Raw genomic sequence first — 20662 nt, 5'->3', positions numbered from 1 at the left:
ATTTCACTTTCTCTAGAGGCTCTCCCAGATCCTTTTGATCTGAACTCGAATCTTCCTGTTATATTCGCTCAGAGGACCCTACACTCCTCCTTAACGGCACTTACTGTATTGTGTAGCCATGCACACCGCGGGTTCCTGACAGCACACTTCTCTCTCCAGCCAGTAACCTCTGGGAGTGCAGGAAACGACTGTGTGCCCAGCACCCAGGGCAGTGCCTATACCTGGTGTGTTATATATCTGCTCTCGGGGGTGGGAGGGGCACATATTTTTTTCTTTAAAACGTGTGGTTTGACCTGGACACTTCTGTCTAAACTCTATGTAAGGGTATTAAATAAAGCATTGATGTAAAGGGTATTAAAATAAAGGGCTGAAATAAAATTTCTCATAAAAATACAATTAAGGGCACCTGGCTGGCTCAGTCAGTTAAGTGTCTGCCTTCGGCTCAGGTCATGATCCCAGGGTCCTGGAATAGAGGCCTGTGCCGGGCTGTGTGCTCAGTGGGGAGGGCCTCTGCCCCCTCTCCCAGCTCCTGCTCTCTCTCTCTCTCAAATAAATAAATAAATAAAATCTTTAAAAAATATAATTAAGAAATGAAAGTTATCTTTTCTTTGTGACATCAATGTATAGGGAAGCTAAAGAGAGAACCTATCTGGGTTACAAAGCAAAAAAGTCACCAATCTGAGCTCTGGTCATAAATATTTATATTGTGTAAAGAATAGGTCTTTAAATCTATTTTTATGAAATTTATTCCCAATTTGAAGTGGCAGTGTATACAAAGATAACAGAGCTTGTGATATATTACAGAAATGTTTACAGCAACATGCACATTATGAAGTGTTTCAAACATATACATATTAAGTTTCATGCTGAATAAATAATCCCCCCAAATTAATTTTTATTTTTACATAAAAATATAATATTGCACTCTTAACAAGACCAGTTATTTTGCATATTTTCTCTTTAAATAAATGATGGAATTCGGCCTTAAAAAAACAAAGAAAACTGAGTAGCAACCCTATTCTAATAGGGGACTAGTTCCAAGTTCTTGGTAGAAAAAAACGAAAGCCAGACAGTAGCTGCAATTTTTTTTTTCTTTTAACAAAGCAAATCACTTCAACGTGAATAGGAATAATGTCATCTCTGCACCCAGCTGGACCTCAGAGCTCCGAGCTGGCCTGGGCAAACCACGGTGTCAATGTGGCCCGTGAGCCGTTCTGAGGGATGTATGCTGTTCCAGTGACAAGCACACGTGGCCACTCGCTTCCTCTTGCCCACATCTCAGTGGCAGAGATGTTGGAATTGTGTTTTATACAGTTTTTAAGCAGAATGTTTTAGAAAGTCTGGAAGTTATAAAAGTAGTTCTGTAAACACCATATGAAGTGAATTTCCATAACAAACACGCAAGTTATTCTTAGGCAGGAATACATATTTTTACCCCATGGTAACATCTTACTGAGCTTATTTTACAGTGTTCTCAAAGCCAATAAGCAGCACCCCAAAATAGAGCCGTAATGGTAGAGACAGACTATAGTAGAGATTTTTAGGAATTCTGTCTTCATGGTGTGCAAGTTCTCTGTGGCATATACTTAGACCTTTCTGTTGTTCCCAGAATTCTCAGGTCGTATAGATTAGTAGAAACAGAACAGACAGTTTCCTACAAGAATTATTCAGCATCCTGTGGGAAACAGAGTAGGCTGTCTCCTTTCTTTTGTAATTCTGTTTTATGGAAGAAAACATACCCTGCCCATTAGATTTAATGTCTTATCTAGAATGGACTCTTAGTATCTGTGCCATCTTTCTCCATAGTGGAGGCTTTCTATTGCAAACTGTTAAGTGTCCAGTGCTCTGTAGATGGCAGATATTAAAATAATTATCATTGTGTTTAAATCTTAGTGACTCAACTAAGGGTATTCAGTATCTAGTGTTATGAATTTTAAGCAGAATTTTTTATGAAAAAACAATGTATCTGAAATCAGATGTGTGTTTGTGGCTGTCAAAAAGTTCTGGTTCCTCTTTTAGCTAAGCAGGCAACTAGAAAAAAACCTGCCAACACTAAGATTCATGGTAGTTTGTTTTTAGTATTCAGATCTTCCATAAAACGTTTGGTGCAGAGGCACCTACTGAATAATTTACTTCTCAAAGAAAGCACTTCGCAAGTTCTAACTTCTTATCCTCTTCTTTAATTTCGTGTGTGTGTGTCAGGGGGTGGGGGAAGGTGGATTATCTCGGCATAAAGTTTTTAAAATATAATTTTTAGAGTATTTTATATAAACAACTAGCTAACCAATTTAAATTCTCCTGGTCTTTTTGGAATAATAGAAAAAAGGAGAGACCCCAATTCTTTCTTTAGAATAACCTTGTGGGCAAACACTTTAAAAATACAATTTTAATTTATCACGTACAACTTACACCTTGTTGGTTAGAACATACTCACACAACCCTCTAGATGATCACAAAATTAGAACAAAACTGTTCTCTCCGGACCTTGGGAGGCCGCAGAATGTCCTGCAGATGATCATTATTTGGATGATGTGTTTGGTCATCCATTTCTTTCTTTAGTTCAACCTCCTAAAACTGGTGAGGTCCACACATCTAGTTTGGAGCTAAAGTGCTTTGGAGAAGTGAAGTTCTCTCTCATTCATCCAGCTGCATAGCTGCTAAGGAAGGAATAGAACATTGGCTGTTTCAGGCGTTGCTGGTCCTTCCGACACCAGGCGATCACAGTCCCGTCACTATTTGCTGTGTACAGATGGTGGCCGTCACAGGAAAACGTAAGGCTGTCAAAAGAAATCCCACATGTAGATCATCTCTTAAAACTGCATTAGCATATTGGTGATCATATAGAAATCGGTGTAAAGAAGCGAAGATATCTTCACCGGAGCAGAAAGACCAGCGAAATGACTGCTTACGACTCACTGGTTTCTGGTGTAATTCTAATATAGTCTAATTGCTCTGCTGACGACTTTGTGAAGGTCATTCTAACTAGGGGACACAGAACAAAACCAGAGCAAAGAGGTCAGTGTATTCTGTTCCTTCTTTGTACATTTTCTTTTACCACCTTCTTTATGCTCTTATTACTTAACAAATACTTGAGTTTAGGAAAGTTTAGATCATATAATGGGGCTACATTTTCTCTTTATAGAAATAAATGATGATTACAGGGAGATATTTTATTTCCCAGAAAAAGAAAAAGGCAAAACTGTTAACATTAATAAATAATTCATTGGAGTTCATTAATATTTAAATTTAGTGCACTGAAAATAAATTTAATAAGTATAATTTAAATCCCTTACTTCCGATTGATTTTTAAAGTCAAATTTGTTGGTGGAACAAAGGGTAACTGATTGTTTATCAGTCTTATCAAGCGCATTCCTGCAGCTGTCAATCACCATTATAGTATTTTTAATAAGGAAAGAAAAAAATATAGTTTCTACAATTCAAAAGTTCCCCTGGACACCCTCCCAGGATGCCTTCTATCCAACTATGAGCTCCTGACTCAGATATTAAGCTCCACAAAGACATGGACTGTGTCTCCTTGTAAAAGGTCCTGGTCAACCTAGTGTTTGATAAGCGATCAGCTGTTTAGTAGACTCTCATCACACAGTTCAGTCTGTGTGCTTTCATCTCTAACAAAAGTAGAGTCACAAAATATATGATGAAGAATCTGGGGGTGGTTTACCTTACAATAGGCTTATTTGATTTAGGAAATGTGATTTCCCGCACTGGCTTTAGGTCCCATGTACTCCATAACCTAGAGAGGGAAAAAGTCATCATCTAATTATGCAAACTATAACTGTCTTCGCAAAAAACATCTATATATTTGTTTATTTGTTAAAAATCATCTGGAAGGAAACACAATAAGCCATTAACAGTAGCTACTTGTGGGAGGTTTGCAAGGGGTAGATGTAGGAGTAAGAAAACTTGGTAAATTTTCATATTAATCTTTTATACAATTAATAGACAATATACAATTTCAAAACCACATGCAAGCTAAGTTTATTACTTAAAAATAAAACAGGGATTAGTGAAGAACCTATATCTGAAGGTGATTTTAAATCTCTAAATATTAAATATGAACACGCCTAGATATTTAAGGCTAGTTTTTGCGACTGCTGTGTCCTTATGAACAAGAGCGAACAAAGAGAATCAGAACTCCTCTTACCTTACGATTCCATTTTCTAATCCCCCGGCAATCACATTGATAGACACCCCCTCGGGCTGGTTAGAGAAGGCAACGGAACAGATGATCTCCCTGCAGTGCACATGTCCAACGAGGTCCCCGTTCACTGTCCAGAGTCTGAGATCGCTGCCTCCACCAGCTAAAACACCGGGATCAACCACAGGTCACCAGAGTGTGGGTATGTCAGAGCCCACCACCCTGAGTCCCAGAGGGGCATCCCTGCGCACCCAGCTTGATTGTTTCAGTGATAAAAAATTTATAGGCAGCTCAGGACTGACGCTGTGTAAATAAAATTACTATGTAATAAGTCAAAAGGCTCTGCAGATTTATCTAGAGACAATGACCAGTGGAAAAATAAAAATAAAAAGATTAATTTCGAAATCTAGAGCAACAAGGTAAATTAATCATATATCTTTGTGTAATCGTATTTTAGCAAAGGAGCTGCCAAGGCTGAATTTGACAGTACCCAGAAAGTTAAACAATCTCCAAAACCAGACGAAAATATTCTGTGAAACCACCTGTAAGAAATGACTTAGGTAACTTTTGAAGAAAAAAAAAGTTATAATAAAACTTAGTGGAGTTAAAGGTTACTTCTTAAAGAAAAAGAAAAGATATCTAATTCCTCAGCATGTCTAAGATTGAATCTTGTGGGTCAGTGACTTATTAGACTAGTTTTTCCTTTTCAAAGACCATGAGTAACTAAACTTTCTGGAGTTTTCCAGGGGGTGGGAGAGGCAGTACTTTCTTGCCATCTTCTATATTGGGGCCCCATGATGATGCGCCTAGCCTTCTTCGGAGAAACATGCTCAAGCTGATAAGACAGGTTAAGAGGCGCAGTAAAGTCTGGGGGCCATGTTACTCCACTTACATTTATCTCTCCACTAGAACTAACAAAAAAAGTGCAGACTTTAACTCTTTCCTTTATTAAGGCAATAAAAAGATTACATAGATTTCCTACTTATAGCAAAGAAACAAATTGTGAAAATACTCCTTTATGTCAAGATATGCTGAAGAGGGCGGCTGGATGGCTCAGTGGGTTAAGCCTCTGCCTTTGGCTCAGGTCATGGTCTCAGGGTCCTGGGATCGAGCCCCGCTTCGGGCTCTCTGCTCAGTGGGGAGCCTGCTTTTCCCTCTCTCTGCCTGCCTCTCTGCCTACTCGTGATCTCTGTCTGCCAAATAAATAAATATTTAAAAAAAAAGATTAAAAAAAAAGATATGCTGAAGACCTTCAAATATTCCAAACCCAAATGCCTTCTGTGTTGCAGCATTATTCACAATAGCCAAGAAGTGGAAACAACCGAATGTCTGTCTGCAGACGGAAGGTAGAGATTTACAAGGGGCTACTACTTAACGGAAAGTAATGAAGTTCTGCTCCGTGCTGCAACATGGATGAGCCTTAACATGAGGCTGAGTGAAATAAACAGAAGTAAAAAAGACATGAAAGGACACGGAGTGTATGATTCCACTTAGATAAAATATCTAGAATAGGCAAATTCATAGAGATCGGAAGTAGAACAGTGGTTACTTGAAGCTGTGCGGCAAGGAGGAATAAGTTATGGTTACAGAGTTTCTGCTTGGGGTGATGAAGAAGTTTTTGAGATCGTGGTTGCACCACGTTGTGGGTGCGGTGATGCCACTGGATCACATGCTGTAGAATGGTTCGGATCGCGACTGTAACGGTAAACGTATTTCCCACACATGAAGACAAGAGAAGGTCAACGGATGCCCAGTGTTTTACTTAAGACTTCTCACCAATTCGGAGAGACTACCTAAACAAAACATCAGATGTAGGAGTTCAGTATATTAACGAGATGCAGCTGTAGGCGATAACCTCTTTCCCGTGAGTAGACGTTTCACTCTTGCTTTTGAATTTAATACTTGATAAAAAATTTGTAAAATTTATAAAGCAACCAGATGTGTGCTAGTAAGGTTAGAAGGCTTCCCAAAGATACCGATGCAGGGGTTGATCACTGCCTGGAACTGACAGCTACTGCGGGCTCAGTCCTTCAAAACCAAAAATCAAAATGTGGGTCTTGACTCTCTGCAATGGGGTACAGAACTCAACAGGCAAAGAATCACCCTAGCAGATTACCCAGGACCTTGGGCCACCTCAATACCAAGTAACAACTCATCTGCCTAAGGTTGTAAATGTCAAACTGAGGCCTTCACTCAAGACCAGATAGCTTTCATGTGTAATTTAGCATGTCAACTAAAAGAAAGCTGGGCATTCCTGAAAAAAAATTTATTCTTCCTATACATGGTCACTGAAATTAAAATAAATTGGAGAGTCACTGCCCATCCCGAATTTCATAATATTATATTAACTTTATAATGCCATTGGCAACACACAACAGGCTATGAACCCTAGTTAAAAGGCATATATTTTGATCCAGTGGCAGAATGATTTTTAAAAAGACAAAAACCGTCTATTATAATATTCACATAGTTTAATAAATTTCACATCTTATCATTATAAAAATCACACCTTATATGGGCTGGCGAATTACGAGCAAGAGGAAAGAGCTCGCTAGTGTAACTTCAGCCCTGACACAGAAATTTTATATCTGTGTGTATAATGTGTATATACGTGCACACACAAATATATACCATATATACATACACATACATATGTTTTATTTAAATTTTTATTTTAAAGTTACCTGGCTGGTACTCACTAAATGGGTCAAGATGTTTGGTAGGCTAAATCTGTTAACTTTCTTTCCTTCTTGGACTATAAGACTAGGAGGATGAACTCTAGTTTGGGTCACTAAACATAAATTTAGCCTCTCTTTAGAAAAATCATTATCTTTATTATATTTTCTATATACCCAATTCTTGTTATGACTTCTCTTATATATGTACCAAGAGGCCTTAAGAAAGTGGAGGAGGCCTTTTTGTTCATATTGAAAAAGAAAGTTCCAGCCATTACTCTATTATACTGTGTTCTCCCCAGGGACACCTGAATACCCTACTAGCGGGTTAGTAATTGCAGCAAAAGTAATTTTGCTTTTTGTTCCCATAAGACTGGCTGATATAACATCACAGATATAAATCACTACTGGCAGCAGGAAAGTAATTAACTTTACAAAATTCAGCTCCCTAAGGATCAGTCCTAACTTCCAAATGTTGCCAAAACAAGAAAGTAGAGAACACTATATAAATAATCATTATATTATTCCCCCAGATTCCCCCTTGGTATGACAATACTAAAAGATGCTAATGTACAAATCATGGGAGAACAATTAGCATTAGTCATCAATCATCGGCCCACACTTGTATTATCAAAGTCAATGGTTCAAAATCGTTCCCTTTACTTATGACAATTAGGAAATAAAAATGTTTCTATGGCACTATTCAATAACTGGATGGTAAGACTGGCAAATGTTTCACATTTGATACCTTTAAAGGATGAATGAAGACATTAGTTTTCCAGAATACAAGAATGAATGAATTTTTATAAAATCAACAACAAAACTCCAAGAGACAGCTGTAGTGCAATAAAAAATACACATTTGGTCTTTGTCCCAGGTCCCTGGCATACAGCTCCTGAGACCCTTGTAATTTACCACCTTCTGTATGCTAACAAGCTGGCTCCAGGGGGTAGGCCCTAGATAGCTTCAGGTTGGAGGCCTGTCACTCCCTCCTAACTTGGTTTGTCGGAGTGCGCCTCTGGGGACGGAGAGAGGCTGGAGATTGAGCTCAGGTCCACAGCCACTGATTCCATCAACTGTGCCTACAGAAAGGAACCTCAGAAAACCCCCTAAGAACAGGGTTAGGAGGGCTTGAGCTCGTGAGCACATTCATGTGTCAGGAGGGAGGCGCACTCTGACTCCACCCAGAATGGCCCTCTGGATCTCCCCTATGTACCTCTGCAGCTGGCTGCTCACGCCTTTTTTTGAGAGAGAGAGCAAGAGTGAGGTAGGGGGAGGCCTCAAGGGAGAAGTCGAGAAAGAATCTCAAGTAGGTAACCTGAGCCCAAAGTGGGCTCAATCTCACAACCCTGAGATCGTGACCGAGAAGAAGTCAGGAGTCGACATTCAACCGAGCCACCACCGAGGTACCTCTGGCTGTTCATTTCTACCCTTTGTAGTAAACGACTGTAGTTAAGTAGAGTGTTTTCCTAAGCTCTGTGAGTGTGGTGGGGGGTTGGGCACTCCCAAATTTGCGAGCTTCAAGTAGTTAGTGTCAGGATCAAATGGCACTGTTGAGCACCCAGGTGGTGTCGCGGGATTGGAAAACTATTGGGCGTCAGAAAACACCAAACAATATAAAACACACAAGCAAAGGATAGAGGGCCACCCCCTACAGATATGTCAAAGATAATCTATACTGAGTGGGCAGAAAGAGACAATTTTTCAAAGGATTCTTTCGATGCTATTAGGATCCTTAAGAATAGAAATGCCAACAGAAAATTTATAAATTTTCCAACTGTTCTTTCCTGCTGGATGTGTGTGTGTGTGTGTTTAAAAACACAAGTTTTTAAATATGTACTACTTGAAAAAACAAAAACTAAAAGCAAAACCTCTGATGAGGAGACATAACTCTATCATGTAAATTTTAAGGCAAATTATACCTCTATGTATTATAATGCAGTATGGTTCTCACTTAGGAACTGGAAGATACATATAGTCAAAGCTGATCATTGGTTTTGCTTTGCACTTATGTCATGGGGAGGTAGTAAACTTGGTAGTTAAAAAGCAGAAGCCAAAAGAAAAAAAAAAAGAGAGAGAGAGAAACAAAAGCCAAGAAATTCAGATAATTATGTAACAATAATTTGCTTAACTTAGATGTGCCCAAATGCAATCTTTCATCTATCAGAAAAGGAGTTAAATGATGACAATATTAACTTTTGCATAAGTTGGCCCCTAAACTGATGACCTTGCTCTTGGACCGTAATGTATTTTAACACACAAATACGCTACTGCCATAGTATTTTAGATGTGATTAGGGACCTGAGAGATGGAATCCAATAGTTTAAACTACGCGGGCACCAGCTAATGACTCTGTGCTTTAGTTCTGGGCTTGCTCACCTGAATCACACACAGTGGCGATGTCCCCAGTAGTTTCACTGGCAGAGACGGCCGTGACGGGGCTTTTGTGTCCCGCCAGGCTTTGTACATAGCACAACCTGAAAGACCAAAGACAAATTTGCATCTGATCATTAAATATCATTAGATTCTCTTGTATAATTCCTTCCCTTAGTGTATGGACCTATTATTCATAAGGCATTCCCCACTATATTCCTAACTGATCTTTTGATTTCATAGGATTACAAACTAAAGTTTGTATTTCATGCTTAAAATGATCATAAGGTAAAGATCTTATTTCAGTGCACCTGTTTCACACAGGAAGAACAGAAACATAGAGGCGGTTGTGTCTGAGTTGGAAACCTTCTTCTGTACCTGTTTAAATCCCATATGATGCAGGTTCCATCTCTGCTCACACTTATCATTATACTGTAGGGTTTGCAAACAAATAAGCTGGTTATCTCTTCTGTGTGCCCATACAGATGTATCTGAGACTCCATTTCTATCTCTGAGGGCTGAAATTGAAAAAAGTCGGTGAAATACAAGATAAAAAGCATGACAAAAGTTTTCCTAGTACTCTGTTTCAAAAATAAGAACAACTCAAGGGACTCAAACATTTTTCTCAAGCACATCATGTTTCAATCCGTTGCAGTTCAACTCTTTCCTAAAGGGTAAAACTAATTAAACTTTAAAACATTTTTAATTGTCCATAATTTCAAGAATTAAAATGCCTTTTCATTTTTTGTCTTCCTGTCCAATCTTTGTCCAAATACATACACAAGTATTTTTATAGTTATGATTACTGCCACCCAAATAATTTTATATCTTATATTTAAACATTCTCCCATAAGTATTTTCTATTTTTGACATTGTCTTCAAAATGAATTTAATGGTGTTACAATATTCTGTGCAGTTGGTATGCCATAATTTACTTGAGCATTTTTACTGATAGACATTTAAAATTGTTTCTAATATTTTCAAAATTATAGATACCATAACTAAATCCTTCATGTGTGAAAGTTTAGTTCTTCTGAATGGTTTCTTCAGAATAAATTTCCAGAACCCTACTAGTAGGTCAGTGAGTACTAACAATTTTATAGTTCTTGACGATGGACTTTCCAAAGACATTGTACCAATTCATGATGCCACCAACAGTGACGTCCTCTCAAACCACCATTACCTGTCCATAGTTACAGACTGGTTTTCTAAATGAAAGGCTGCAAACCGATGTTCCAAGGGCCACGTTGGCTCACAGATGCCAGATGTTTATACTGGGTTTGATTCGTGATTTCATTAGACTAAGCTGTTTATTGTCTTAAAGTATTTCGATATTTCCACCTCAAAGGATACAGCAAAGTAGAAAGAGTAAGTATAATAAAAAGCTGTATATTGACCACTCGGTTAAACTAATCCTCACATTTTCTAAGATCGTTTATTTTTTTAAACAGAGAAGAAATTAAACATTACCCAGTTTGTGTACTGTTCTACTTCCTCTCACATCAGCAGTTACTACCATCCTGAATTTTGCATTTGTTGCCCACATGTGTAGAACATGTGTTCTACTGTACGTTGCCATAAACATGAACAACACACTGTATGGTTTCTCATGTGGACGAATCACTTTCTGTAAGTGCTACTACTCTTCAGGTGTCTTTCGCATCTCGCCTTTTTGTTCACCACTGCTTTGGAAACATATCTGTGTTGATACAGTAGCTGCTGCTCACCTACTTTAAGTGCTACATAGTCCAGGGTTTTACTCACAGAAAAATACGTATTTTACACTGAAAGAACCAGATGACCAGGCAGTGCCAGGCTCACAGTCTTTCTTGGAATGACTGGCTGCAGCGGCGCGGCAGGTGCTTCTGTCTAGCGAGGACAAGTGACACTCAACCACACACAGTCACAGGCAGGAGATGTGCTTTTACAAGGCCCAGAGTCCTGGGTCTGAGCCCCTGCTGTCTCCCTTCGGACTGTGACCCCCTCAACAAGGGGAGGTGTCTGCAGGGCCAAAGGCATGTGCCCAAAACCCTTTCAGATCGTGCTTCCGGGGACCTGGGACCAAGGAATGCCCTGATGGCAAAGGCCCGAGCCCCTTCTTTTCCTGCCTGAACTCTTGAGCACTGGAGTCCGTGACCCACTTCACACTGTAAGTCTCTGAAAATTGCCCAAACTTCTAAATGTCAGCGAAGGTTGCTCTAAATCGCATTTCTCTTATTATAACCAAGTTTCACTTTTCCACATACTCATTTTCTTGCATGTAAATTGGTGTGCCTGGTTTTGTGCATTTGTTACTACATGTAAAAAAATTATTTGGGGGGGCGCCTGAGTGGCTCAGTGGGTTAAGCTGCTGCCTTCGGCTCAGGTCATGATCTCGGAGTCCTGGGATCGAGCCCCGCATAGGGCTCTCTGCTCTCTAGGGGAGCCTGCTTCCTCCTCTTTCTCTGCCTGCCTCTCTGCCTGCTTGTGATCTCTCTGTCAAATAAATAAATAAAATCTTTTAAAAAAAATTATTTGGGGGCGCCCTGGGGGGACATGTCGGTTAAGCCTCTGACTTCCCGCTCAGGGGGAGTCTGCTTCTCTGCCCACCCCCCTCTCTGCCCCTCTCCCTGCTTGCAAGCTCTCGCTCACTAAAATAGTCTTTTTAAAAAATAAGAAAAAACTGGAAAACCCAAATGACTCCACTCCAAATCTGCTAGAACTTGTACAGGAATTCAGTAAAGTGTCAGGATATAAAATCCATGCACAGAAATCAGTTGCATTTCTATACACCAACAGCAAGACAGAAGAAAGAGAAATTAAGGAGTCAATTCCATTTACAATTGCAACCAAAACCGTAAGATACCTAGGAATAAACCTAACCAAAGAGGCTAAGAATCATACTCAGAAAACTATAAAGTACTCATGAAAGAAATGGAAAAACGTTCCATGCTCATGGATTGGAAGAACAAATATTGTGAAAATGTCTATGCTACCAAAAGCAATCTACACATTTAATGCAATCCCTATCAAAATACCATCAATTTTTTTTCAAAGAAATGGAACAAATAATCCTAAAATTTGTATGGAAACAGAAAAGACCTCTAATAGCCAGAGGAATATTGAAAAAGAAAGACAAAGTTGGGGGCATCACAATTCCAGACTTCAAGCTCTATTACAAAGCTGTCATCATCAAGACAGTACGGTACTGGCACAAAAACAGGCACATAGATCAATGGAACAGAACAGAGAGCCCAGAAATGGACCCTCAACTCTATGGTCAACTAATCTTTGACGAAGCAGGAAAGAATGTCCAATGGAATAAAGACAGACTCTTCAACAAATGGTATTGGGAAAATTGGACAGCCACATGCAGAAAAATGAAACTGGACCATTTCCTTACAGCACACATGAAAATAGACTCAAAATGGATGAAGGACCTCAATGGGAGAAAGGAATCCATCACAATCCTTGAGGAGAACACAGGCAGCAACCTCTTCGACCTCAGCCGCAGCCACTTCTTCTTAGGAACATCACCAAAGGCAAGGGAAGCAAGGGCAAAAATGAACTATTGGGGCTTCATCAAGATCAAAAGCTTTTGCATAGCAAAGGAAACAGTCAACAAAACCAAAAGACAACTGACAGAAGGGGAGAAGATATCTGCAAATGACATATCAGATAAAGGGCTAGTATCCAAAATCTATAAAGAACTTACCAAACTCAATACCCAAAGAACAAATAATCCAATCAAGAAATGGGCAGAGGACATGAACAGATATTTCTGCAAAGAAGACATCCAGATGGCCAACAGACACATGAAAAAGTGCTCCACATCACTCGGCGTCAGGGAAATACAAATCAAAACCACAATGAGGTATCACCTCACACCAGTCAGAATGGCTAAAATTAACAAGTCAGGAAATGACAGATGCTGGCGAGGATGTGGAGAAAGAGGAACTCTCTTACACTGTTGGTGGGAATGCAAGTTGGTGCAGCCACTCTGGAAAACAGCATGGAGGTTCCTCAAAAAGTTGAAAATAGAGCTACCCTATGACCCTGCAATTGCACTATTGGGTATTTACCCTAAAGATACAAATATAGTGATCTGAAGGGGCATGTGCACCCAGATGTTTATAGCAGCAATGTGCACAATAGCCAAACTATGGAAAGAACCTAGATGTCCATCAACAGATGAATGGATAAAGAAGATATGGTATATATACACAATGGAATACTATGCAGCCATCAAAAGAAATGAAATCTTGCCATTTGCGATGACGGGGATGGAACTAGAGGGTATTATGCTTAGCGAAATAAGTCAATCAGAGAAAGAGAACTATCATATGATCTCCCTGATATGAGGAAGTCAAGAAGCAACGTCGGGGGTTTGGGGAGTAGGAAAAGAATAAATAAAACAAGATGGGATCGGGAGGGAGACAAACCATAAGAGACTCTTAATCTCACAAAACAAACCGAGGGTGGCTGGGGGGAGGGTGGTAGGGAGAGGGTGGTTGGGTTATGGACATTGGGGAGGGTATGTGCTATGGTGAGTGCTGTGAAGTGTGTAAACCTGGCGATTCATAGACCTGTACTCCTGGGGCTAATAATATATTATATGTTTATTAAAATAAAATAAAATAAAATAAAAGAAGTAAAAACACATAAAAAAAAGAAAAAATTATTTGGAGGGATTCGTCTTTGTTTCTGCCCGATAACCTGGACCACCATATGGGTCTATGTGTACCTTAGCTGAAGTCAAGTCTGGAGATCTGGACCACCCAGGGAACTGTAACCCAGGCTGCAATTCCATACAAGAGGAGCCCCTGGAATGCAACCTCACTCTTCCGGTATAGTCCTTCTGCAGCCGTGCATGAGGACGAGGTGGCCATGCTACTTAATTAGTGAAAAAAATGACTCAAGAGCAGCTATTTTTAAAATAATTTATCACTTTTGGAAGACATTCTTCTCTAATATGTAAATGGCTTATAGATAATTCCTTATAACAAATCAACTTATTCATCCTTACCTAGAATACGTTTTAGAAGACAATCTTGGGAGATAGAACAGAACTTACGATGTTCAGAGTTAAATATGCTTCACTAGGTAAGGAATGTATTTCCTAAGATCCCCTTGAAAAGATTTTCTGACAGTAATTATTTTGGTCACATCCTACACAGCACTTGGGGAGCCCGTCTTTTGTCTGTGTTAAAGCTACCACAAATAAAACCATAAATACTTCCAGAACACCGGTGCTCCATGGGTTGGGAGAACAGCAAGCAGAATATGAGTTTTCTCTGGCTAGCCTCACAGGGACAGGGTCACAACGCAGCTTGTGGGATGCCGAGATGGTGAGGTGGTCCCTGAGAAAAAGTCGCAAGAATATCCACGAAAACCCACAGCTCCTCCCCTCAGAGCAAACACTGGTAAAAGCGTGCAGCTAAGATGCACCGTGGGACGTGGTTTAACTAGTAACTTAATCTCATGACTTGATTACCTAATACTATTACACTTAGGAGAAAGAGAAAACCCTCAAAAATAAAGCCGAAAAACCTACTTTCAGGCAAATGTACAGCTGTGGGAAGGTAAGCAACATGAACTTTGCAGATTTACAACGGCTTCACCCATCAAGGAGGCACACGTATTGCCGCGTTCACACTGTGACAGCCGTGCCCCCCATCCGGTGCGTCCGGAGCTCTGCAGGGCCTGGTGACTCCTAGGCCGACAACCTCATCTTCTCTCTAGCCCTACTACACACTGTGTCAGCGTACACTGAGAATTCTGACGGGAAGAACGGCGGTAAGGAAAATTGGGAACAAGGCTATGCAAAGTGCTGGGAAAAGCGAAAGAAAACAAAAGCAAAAGCAGCAGCTCCTGTTTGCAGAGCAGTCGGACGGCACAGTGTGCAACCAGGAGTGTTTGCGGAACAGTCAGACGGTGCAGTGCGCGACCAGGAGTGTTTGCAGAGCAGTCGGACAGTGTGGTGCGTGACCAGGAGTGTCTGCAGAGCAGTCGGACAGTGCGGTGCGTGACCAGGAGTGTTTGCAGAGCAGTTCGATGGCGCGGTGCACAACCAGGAGCGCCCACGCTGACGGCTGCTCTCTCAGCGGGGATGAGAACGTATTTGGAGAACACAAGAAACAGAGGGTGTGTTTAGCAGATAAATGTGATGTCTGGAGTCAATATTAGAGGTGTTCTAAGAGTCCAAAGAAGACATTCCAATGGTTAAGACACTTCCCTGTGGAGACCTTGGCATTCTTTTCATGCTGGAATATGAGAACTTGCCTCAGTCTCCCTCTCCTGCCTTGCTTTGACCCCGGCTCCCAGCATCTAATACTCTAAACTACACATAAAAGTATTTGCTAGCCCCCAAGTTACCATGTCTTTGTTTCCGGGTTGTGGGTTTCTTGTGCTGAAATACTCTGTCCTCTTTCCTCCACTTCGTAAAATGATCCTTTAAGATCCAGCTCAGGTGGAACTTTCCAGGCTTTCTGACAACCAGCCCCAGCTCTGTGCTCTCTGTTCTCAGAGCACACACATTAGTGTCCTGTAATAACTGGTATGTGCCTTCCTCCTGCAAAGAGCCCCACACCAAAGCCCACCTGGGCCACTATGGTGGGCACCCTTGCCTCCAGTGTCATACCCCCAAGTGCTGTTTCTGGCAGGCACTATAGTGGGCTTCCTAAAATGCTTGCTAGATCATATTACAACTGCTTAAGACAGTTTGATGGCTCCTTAGGCTAAGAGATGGAAACAATATTACGGTCACATTTATACCCCAAGGATCATGGGAAAGAATCTTAATAAGAGTTTAAAAGGGAACAAACTTGGACAGAAAAGTAAGAGGAACCCAGCATCACCCCATGCTAGGAAGACTGGTTCTACCCAGTAGAACACATTTAATAATTTAATGGAGAAAACTGTAATGGGGGGAAGCAAAAGAAAGTTCTAGACTAAAATAATTATCCCAGTTCTAGAAGGAAAAGATAATTATCACCCTAAATTTGCCACTTATCCTCAGCAGCACCATCAAGAGTGATTCAAGAAAGGAACAACAGTAAATTAAAAGAAGTATTGCATGATATGTCTTTTCTTCACTAGACTGTTTTATAATTTAATTTTCAAATCCTGAAAATTCAGCAAATGGCTAAAATAAATTTCTTTCAGTAAGTGGTAGAAATCAAGATGGGCTCCTTGGATTTTGCTATAGTCCAGAGACTATAGGAAGGTTAAATATTAGGTGTTCTAAGCTTCCAAATTTTACAGAATCTTGTAGTGTACTCCTAAGCTTGCAGGCTGACACTGAGGATACAGGAAGCATCACAGTGTCATGAAAAAGTCTAAATACAAAACAGATCATGATGCAAAATACTATGTCTTGGACACCAAAAGATAGGATTGCTATAATTATTTTCAGAAATTTTCATGATCCTAATAAACCTAAAACTAAAGAGTCAGATATGTGACCTTTCACATTTTAAGAGCTTATAGGAAGAAAAGATTAAAGAACAAAAGATTGAAGTGCAAGCATTTTCAGTTAATCTTATGCCAATGAATTACACTTCCGAAGCCTTTTCTTCTTCTCATGAGCATGAAAATCCCAAACTACTGACAAAATGAGCCCAGGACCTACCGTGCTGCTGGTAAACCTGTTAGCATAAGCCGTGATGACCCCGCATTTGCTTCCGGTGAACAGCTGGCAGCTGTCAGGCACCCAGGCACAACTCGTCACCTGTGGGTGAGGACGAACCAAAGATCATGGTGTTGAAAAGCATGAGAAATGTTTCTACTTCTCTAATGGTTATTTAAAAAATATATAACCACCAAATTTAATAAACATTTTACTTGGACTGATTAAAAATGTGCAAGATATGATAATATTCTATAATGTTAAGCCAGATGCTAAAGGCTAGTTAAAATGTGTTATATCATCGTCTATGATTTTACACTTTTCTCTCCACACACACATACACAGAGCCACTTGTTCCTCAGAAATTTAATGATCCAGGATTGATGAGGTCCAAAGTTGAGTGTGTGTGTGTGTGTGTGTGTGTGATGCGCATTTATGCATGGTTTCACATCTATATGATATTTACCTTTTTTTTTCTTTTTTCTGCTTTTGGTGGGGAATTGGGGTACATACAAAGAAAGAGGTATTGCTTCTAAAGTTCTAAAGATTGTTACGTAGGAGACAAAGGAAAGATAAACATGGAGAAAAAAATCTCAGATTATTCCTTTGGGACTGTAAACCCTTCAGTCCTAACCACGGAGGTGCTATTCAGGACCACTCAACTCTCTGGCCCAATAAGTCTTCCTCTGGCTCTGGGAGCCCGCTGACCCACGACACCGGTCCCCAGCACCTCTGTTCCCATGGGTCACTTCTCCACTCCCACCTGTCCCATAGCCTGCGCTCACACTGCACTGCACTAAGGGGACAGAGGCCATCAGCCACAAATCTCATCCCCTTCCTTGCTTTGTGCCTCAAGTGTCTTGGTGCTTCTCCTGATTTAAAGTAGGAAGCTCCTCTGCCTTTAAGGGCAAACCCACCCCATACCAGAGTTCCTCCAAACCCTTGTCCTCGCTCTCAGACTTTCAAGCTGTCTCTTGCTGGCTTCTTCCCCCGGACCTACAAATGTGCTCGAGTGTCTGCTACATTAACAATGACCTTCTTTCATCCTGGCTCTTCTTAACTCTTGAAACATGACCAGAGTCCACTGGACACAATTTCACTGTTTGAATTTCTTTCTTGAATAGTTCTAACTATTGGTAAAGATTAATATTTCATGACTTACATTCTTTTTTAGAGGCCTTCCAAAGAACAAAGAGAAAGTATTTTTTTTTTATATTAGAATAAAACTCAGTGTCTTAGCATTACCATATGGGTCTACTGAACCCTTTCATAAACCTAAGTTACATTACAGGGTTTTTTTTGTTTTGTTTTTTAAAGATTTTATTTTTTTGACAGATAGAGATCAAAAGTAGGCAGAGAGGCAGGCAGAGAGAGAGGAGGAAGCAGGCTCCCCGCTGAGCAGAAAGCCCAATGCGATGCGGGGCTTGATCCCAGGACCCTGGGATCATGACCTGAGCCGAAGGCAGAGGCTTTAACCCACTGAACCACCCAGGTGCCCCCATTACAAGGTTTTAATAATTTCATCTTCCCTCTGTCTTGAAACATTATGCTGTTTCATCACTGTAGGAATTATGTCATGACTATTCAACAATTATTCCCAACTCTGCTAGAGCAAAACAAACAGGGAAATGCAGAACAATGGATCTCCAGGAAGGATAATGTAATCTGTGAAATAAACCATCATCTTTTGGTTTTCTGATTGTACTGTCCAAAGAGTGGTGTCATCTTTCAAGAAAATATAAAGGAAGACTGGAGACACTGCTTCGTACTCTGCTTTTAGCTTTCACTGAACACAGCTGGGAATTCAGAATTTCTCATGTTCTACTGATAATAGAAAAGAGAATGAAACTGACAGAGGACTAGGTTTCACAATTATGAGATGAGTCAGAAGGCAAAGAGACGGCAGAACTCTAATCTCTAACCCTGAGACTATGATTGTAGAAGTGAGATCTGAGTGTGGGTCCTCATATGATAACATCCTGGATGAATTTTCTCAAACCAGAGAACCATGTAGAGGACAATATATTTCTAAGGAAATATATTGCCGTTTGGCGCAAGTTCTGTATCACAGAGTATTGTGCTAGAAGAATCTGGACAATCTGTTTTGCTAAAAGGACTTATGGCAGTTTTCTTTCATCTTGAATGATGCTGATGTGTCAAACTTTACATAATAGAAGTAATTTTGCAATGCTCAAATTCTTACTAAAATTTCTAATAAGGTTGTTTTCCACTGTCCTTATGTTTAGTTTTGTTAGTTTACTGATAATCAGATAACAAAAGGTGATGACCATTTTTTTAGGTATATTGAGGGTTAAGTGAGAAGTCATTGCCTTCCTTTCCTTTCACTGCTAAAACTCCCCACAACTGGCAGCTTACTCCATTCCTAACATGCTCTGGGAATGGGGAAATGTTAGGATACATGAATAGGCAGGAGATGTTATGAAGGTAATGGGAATCAGGAAATGGCAAAAGAATTTCCCATTGTTTAACATATAATTTAGTACGGGAAAAAGCTGTGGCAGTATTGTGTGTCTGTGTCCATACATGCACACATATATATGTATACGTACACACACACAGTATATATACAGTATATATACAATTGGAAATATTTTTACAACAGCTTTAGGAGAGTGTAGTCGGGGGTACTATTACCCCAGTTTCAAAGAGGAAAGAACCTCAAGTTTGGAAAGGTTAAGGCACTTGCCAAAGGCTACAGAGTAAATAATAAAGGCAGGACGCTAACACAGATCAGACGGCTTTAATCGGGCCCCATGCTCTTTCTACCCATTGTGATGCCTGAACACCTAGTCTAATAGCCAAAACCAGGTACAGAGGATTGCACTCTGGTTACAGAAAATGACACAGTGACAAAAGGCGAGTGAACCCTGAGAAGAAAGTGGTGCTGATTTTGTTCCAACACTGCCAGTCGCTGATGCTAAGTGCTTATAATACCATCTCAGTGAGATACTGGGGAGAAGACAAATTTTGGGGACACAGAATAGCAACAGTCAGGAAGGTCTGAGCACTGTAAACAAGGCCTAAGTCCAGCATCACCAGCTTCCAGACTGGATTAACAGCAGAATATTAAAGACGAGCTGCTCTCAGTCTGACCCCTTTCTAGAGCATTACACTTAATTATTACGATAAAGTACTCTGTAACAAAGTTTACCTGATATTGTTGTGAACTTTGTATAAAGTTTATTGGAGGCTCGCTTTGTTTACTCTTCAGCCTTAAAATGTTATCAGCATATCCCCAGCTCAGGATGGCCGACCACTGAATGTCAGTACTGTTCATGCTTCTCACACCTCAAAAAGGAGAAAGAAAAGCGTCAGACTGCCACTGCTCAACTGTTATTTGATAGCCCCCAAAACGGCGGGTTAAGAGCTGAAGTTTGCATGGCAGAACACAGTATCTTTCCAGAGCAAATCATCTTTGTATTCATAAGATGGATGGACTTAAGTTGGTTTTATTCCTTTAATGCTAATGGGATTTTAAGAGTGGAAACTGAATTCTTTTTCACTCGTGGTGTTTGGTTAGGGCTTATCTGATTTAGCACCAAAATGTCTGTTCAGAAATTTTTATGGAAGACAATGATAGTCAAGCTTATTCTGTTCATGTTCTATCACACTTCTACTTTTAAAAAGAAATATAAACTAGACACCATTTAAATAACTTTGTAGCTACCATCTGCTGATAAATCAGTATGGACAACTGTCGATACTATAAAGAACACTGCCACCCTAGAAGCAACACCTGTCCTGGGAAGGGACCATTTAATCCTGTCAACTGCCACGGCTTTGCAGAGCAGACAGATCTGATGAGCTTCTGCTCTTTTCCTCTTCCTCTTT

At 40.2% G+C, this 20662-nt stretch overlaps 1 protein-coding gene across 1 annotated transcript in view; it reads right to left on the bottom strand.

Moving 5' to 3' along the window:
- Positions 1 to 728: 728 nt before the first annotated feature.
- Positions 729 to 20662, bottom strand: part of LOC111160518 (lysosomal trafficking regulator) — a 184951-nt gene continuing 165017 nt past the window's right edge. Inside the window, exons 48-54 of the mRNA XM_022523674.1 lie at positions 19983 to 20119; positions 16814 to 16912; positions 9583 to 9722; positions 9211 to 9308; positions 4163 to 4319; positions 3680 to 3751; positions 729 to 2777 (exon numbers count right to left, since the gene is read on the bottom strand). Of these exons, the coding sequence (XP_022379382.1) occupies positions 2639 to 2777; positions 3680 to 3751; positions 4163 to 4319; positions 9211 to 9308; positions 9583 to 9722; positions 16814 to 16912; positions 19983 to 20119 (842 nt within the window). The 3' untranslated portion in view covers positions 729 to 2638. The remainder of the gene's footprint in view (positions 2778 to 3679; positions 3752 to 4162; positions 4320 to 9210; positions 9309 to 9582; positions 9723 to 16813; positions 16913 to 19982; positions 20120 to 20662) is intronic.

Source organism: Enhydra lutris, unplaced genomic scaffold (assembly GCF_002288905.1).
Source record: "Enhydra lutris kenyoni isolate GAN:26980312 unplaced genomic scaffold, ASM228890v2 scaffoldscaffold76, whole genome shotgun sequence".
In the NCBI taxonomy this organism is placed as follows: Eukaryota; Metazoa; Chordata; class Mammalia; order Carnivora; family Mustelidae; genus Enhydra; species Enhydra lutris.
Note: the sequence above shows the minus strand (reverse complement) of the source record. Positions and strands in the feature narration are given on the sequence as shown.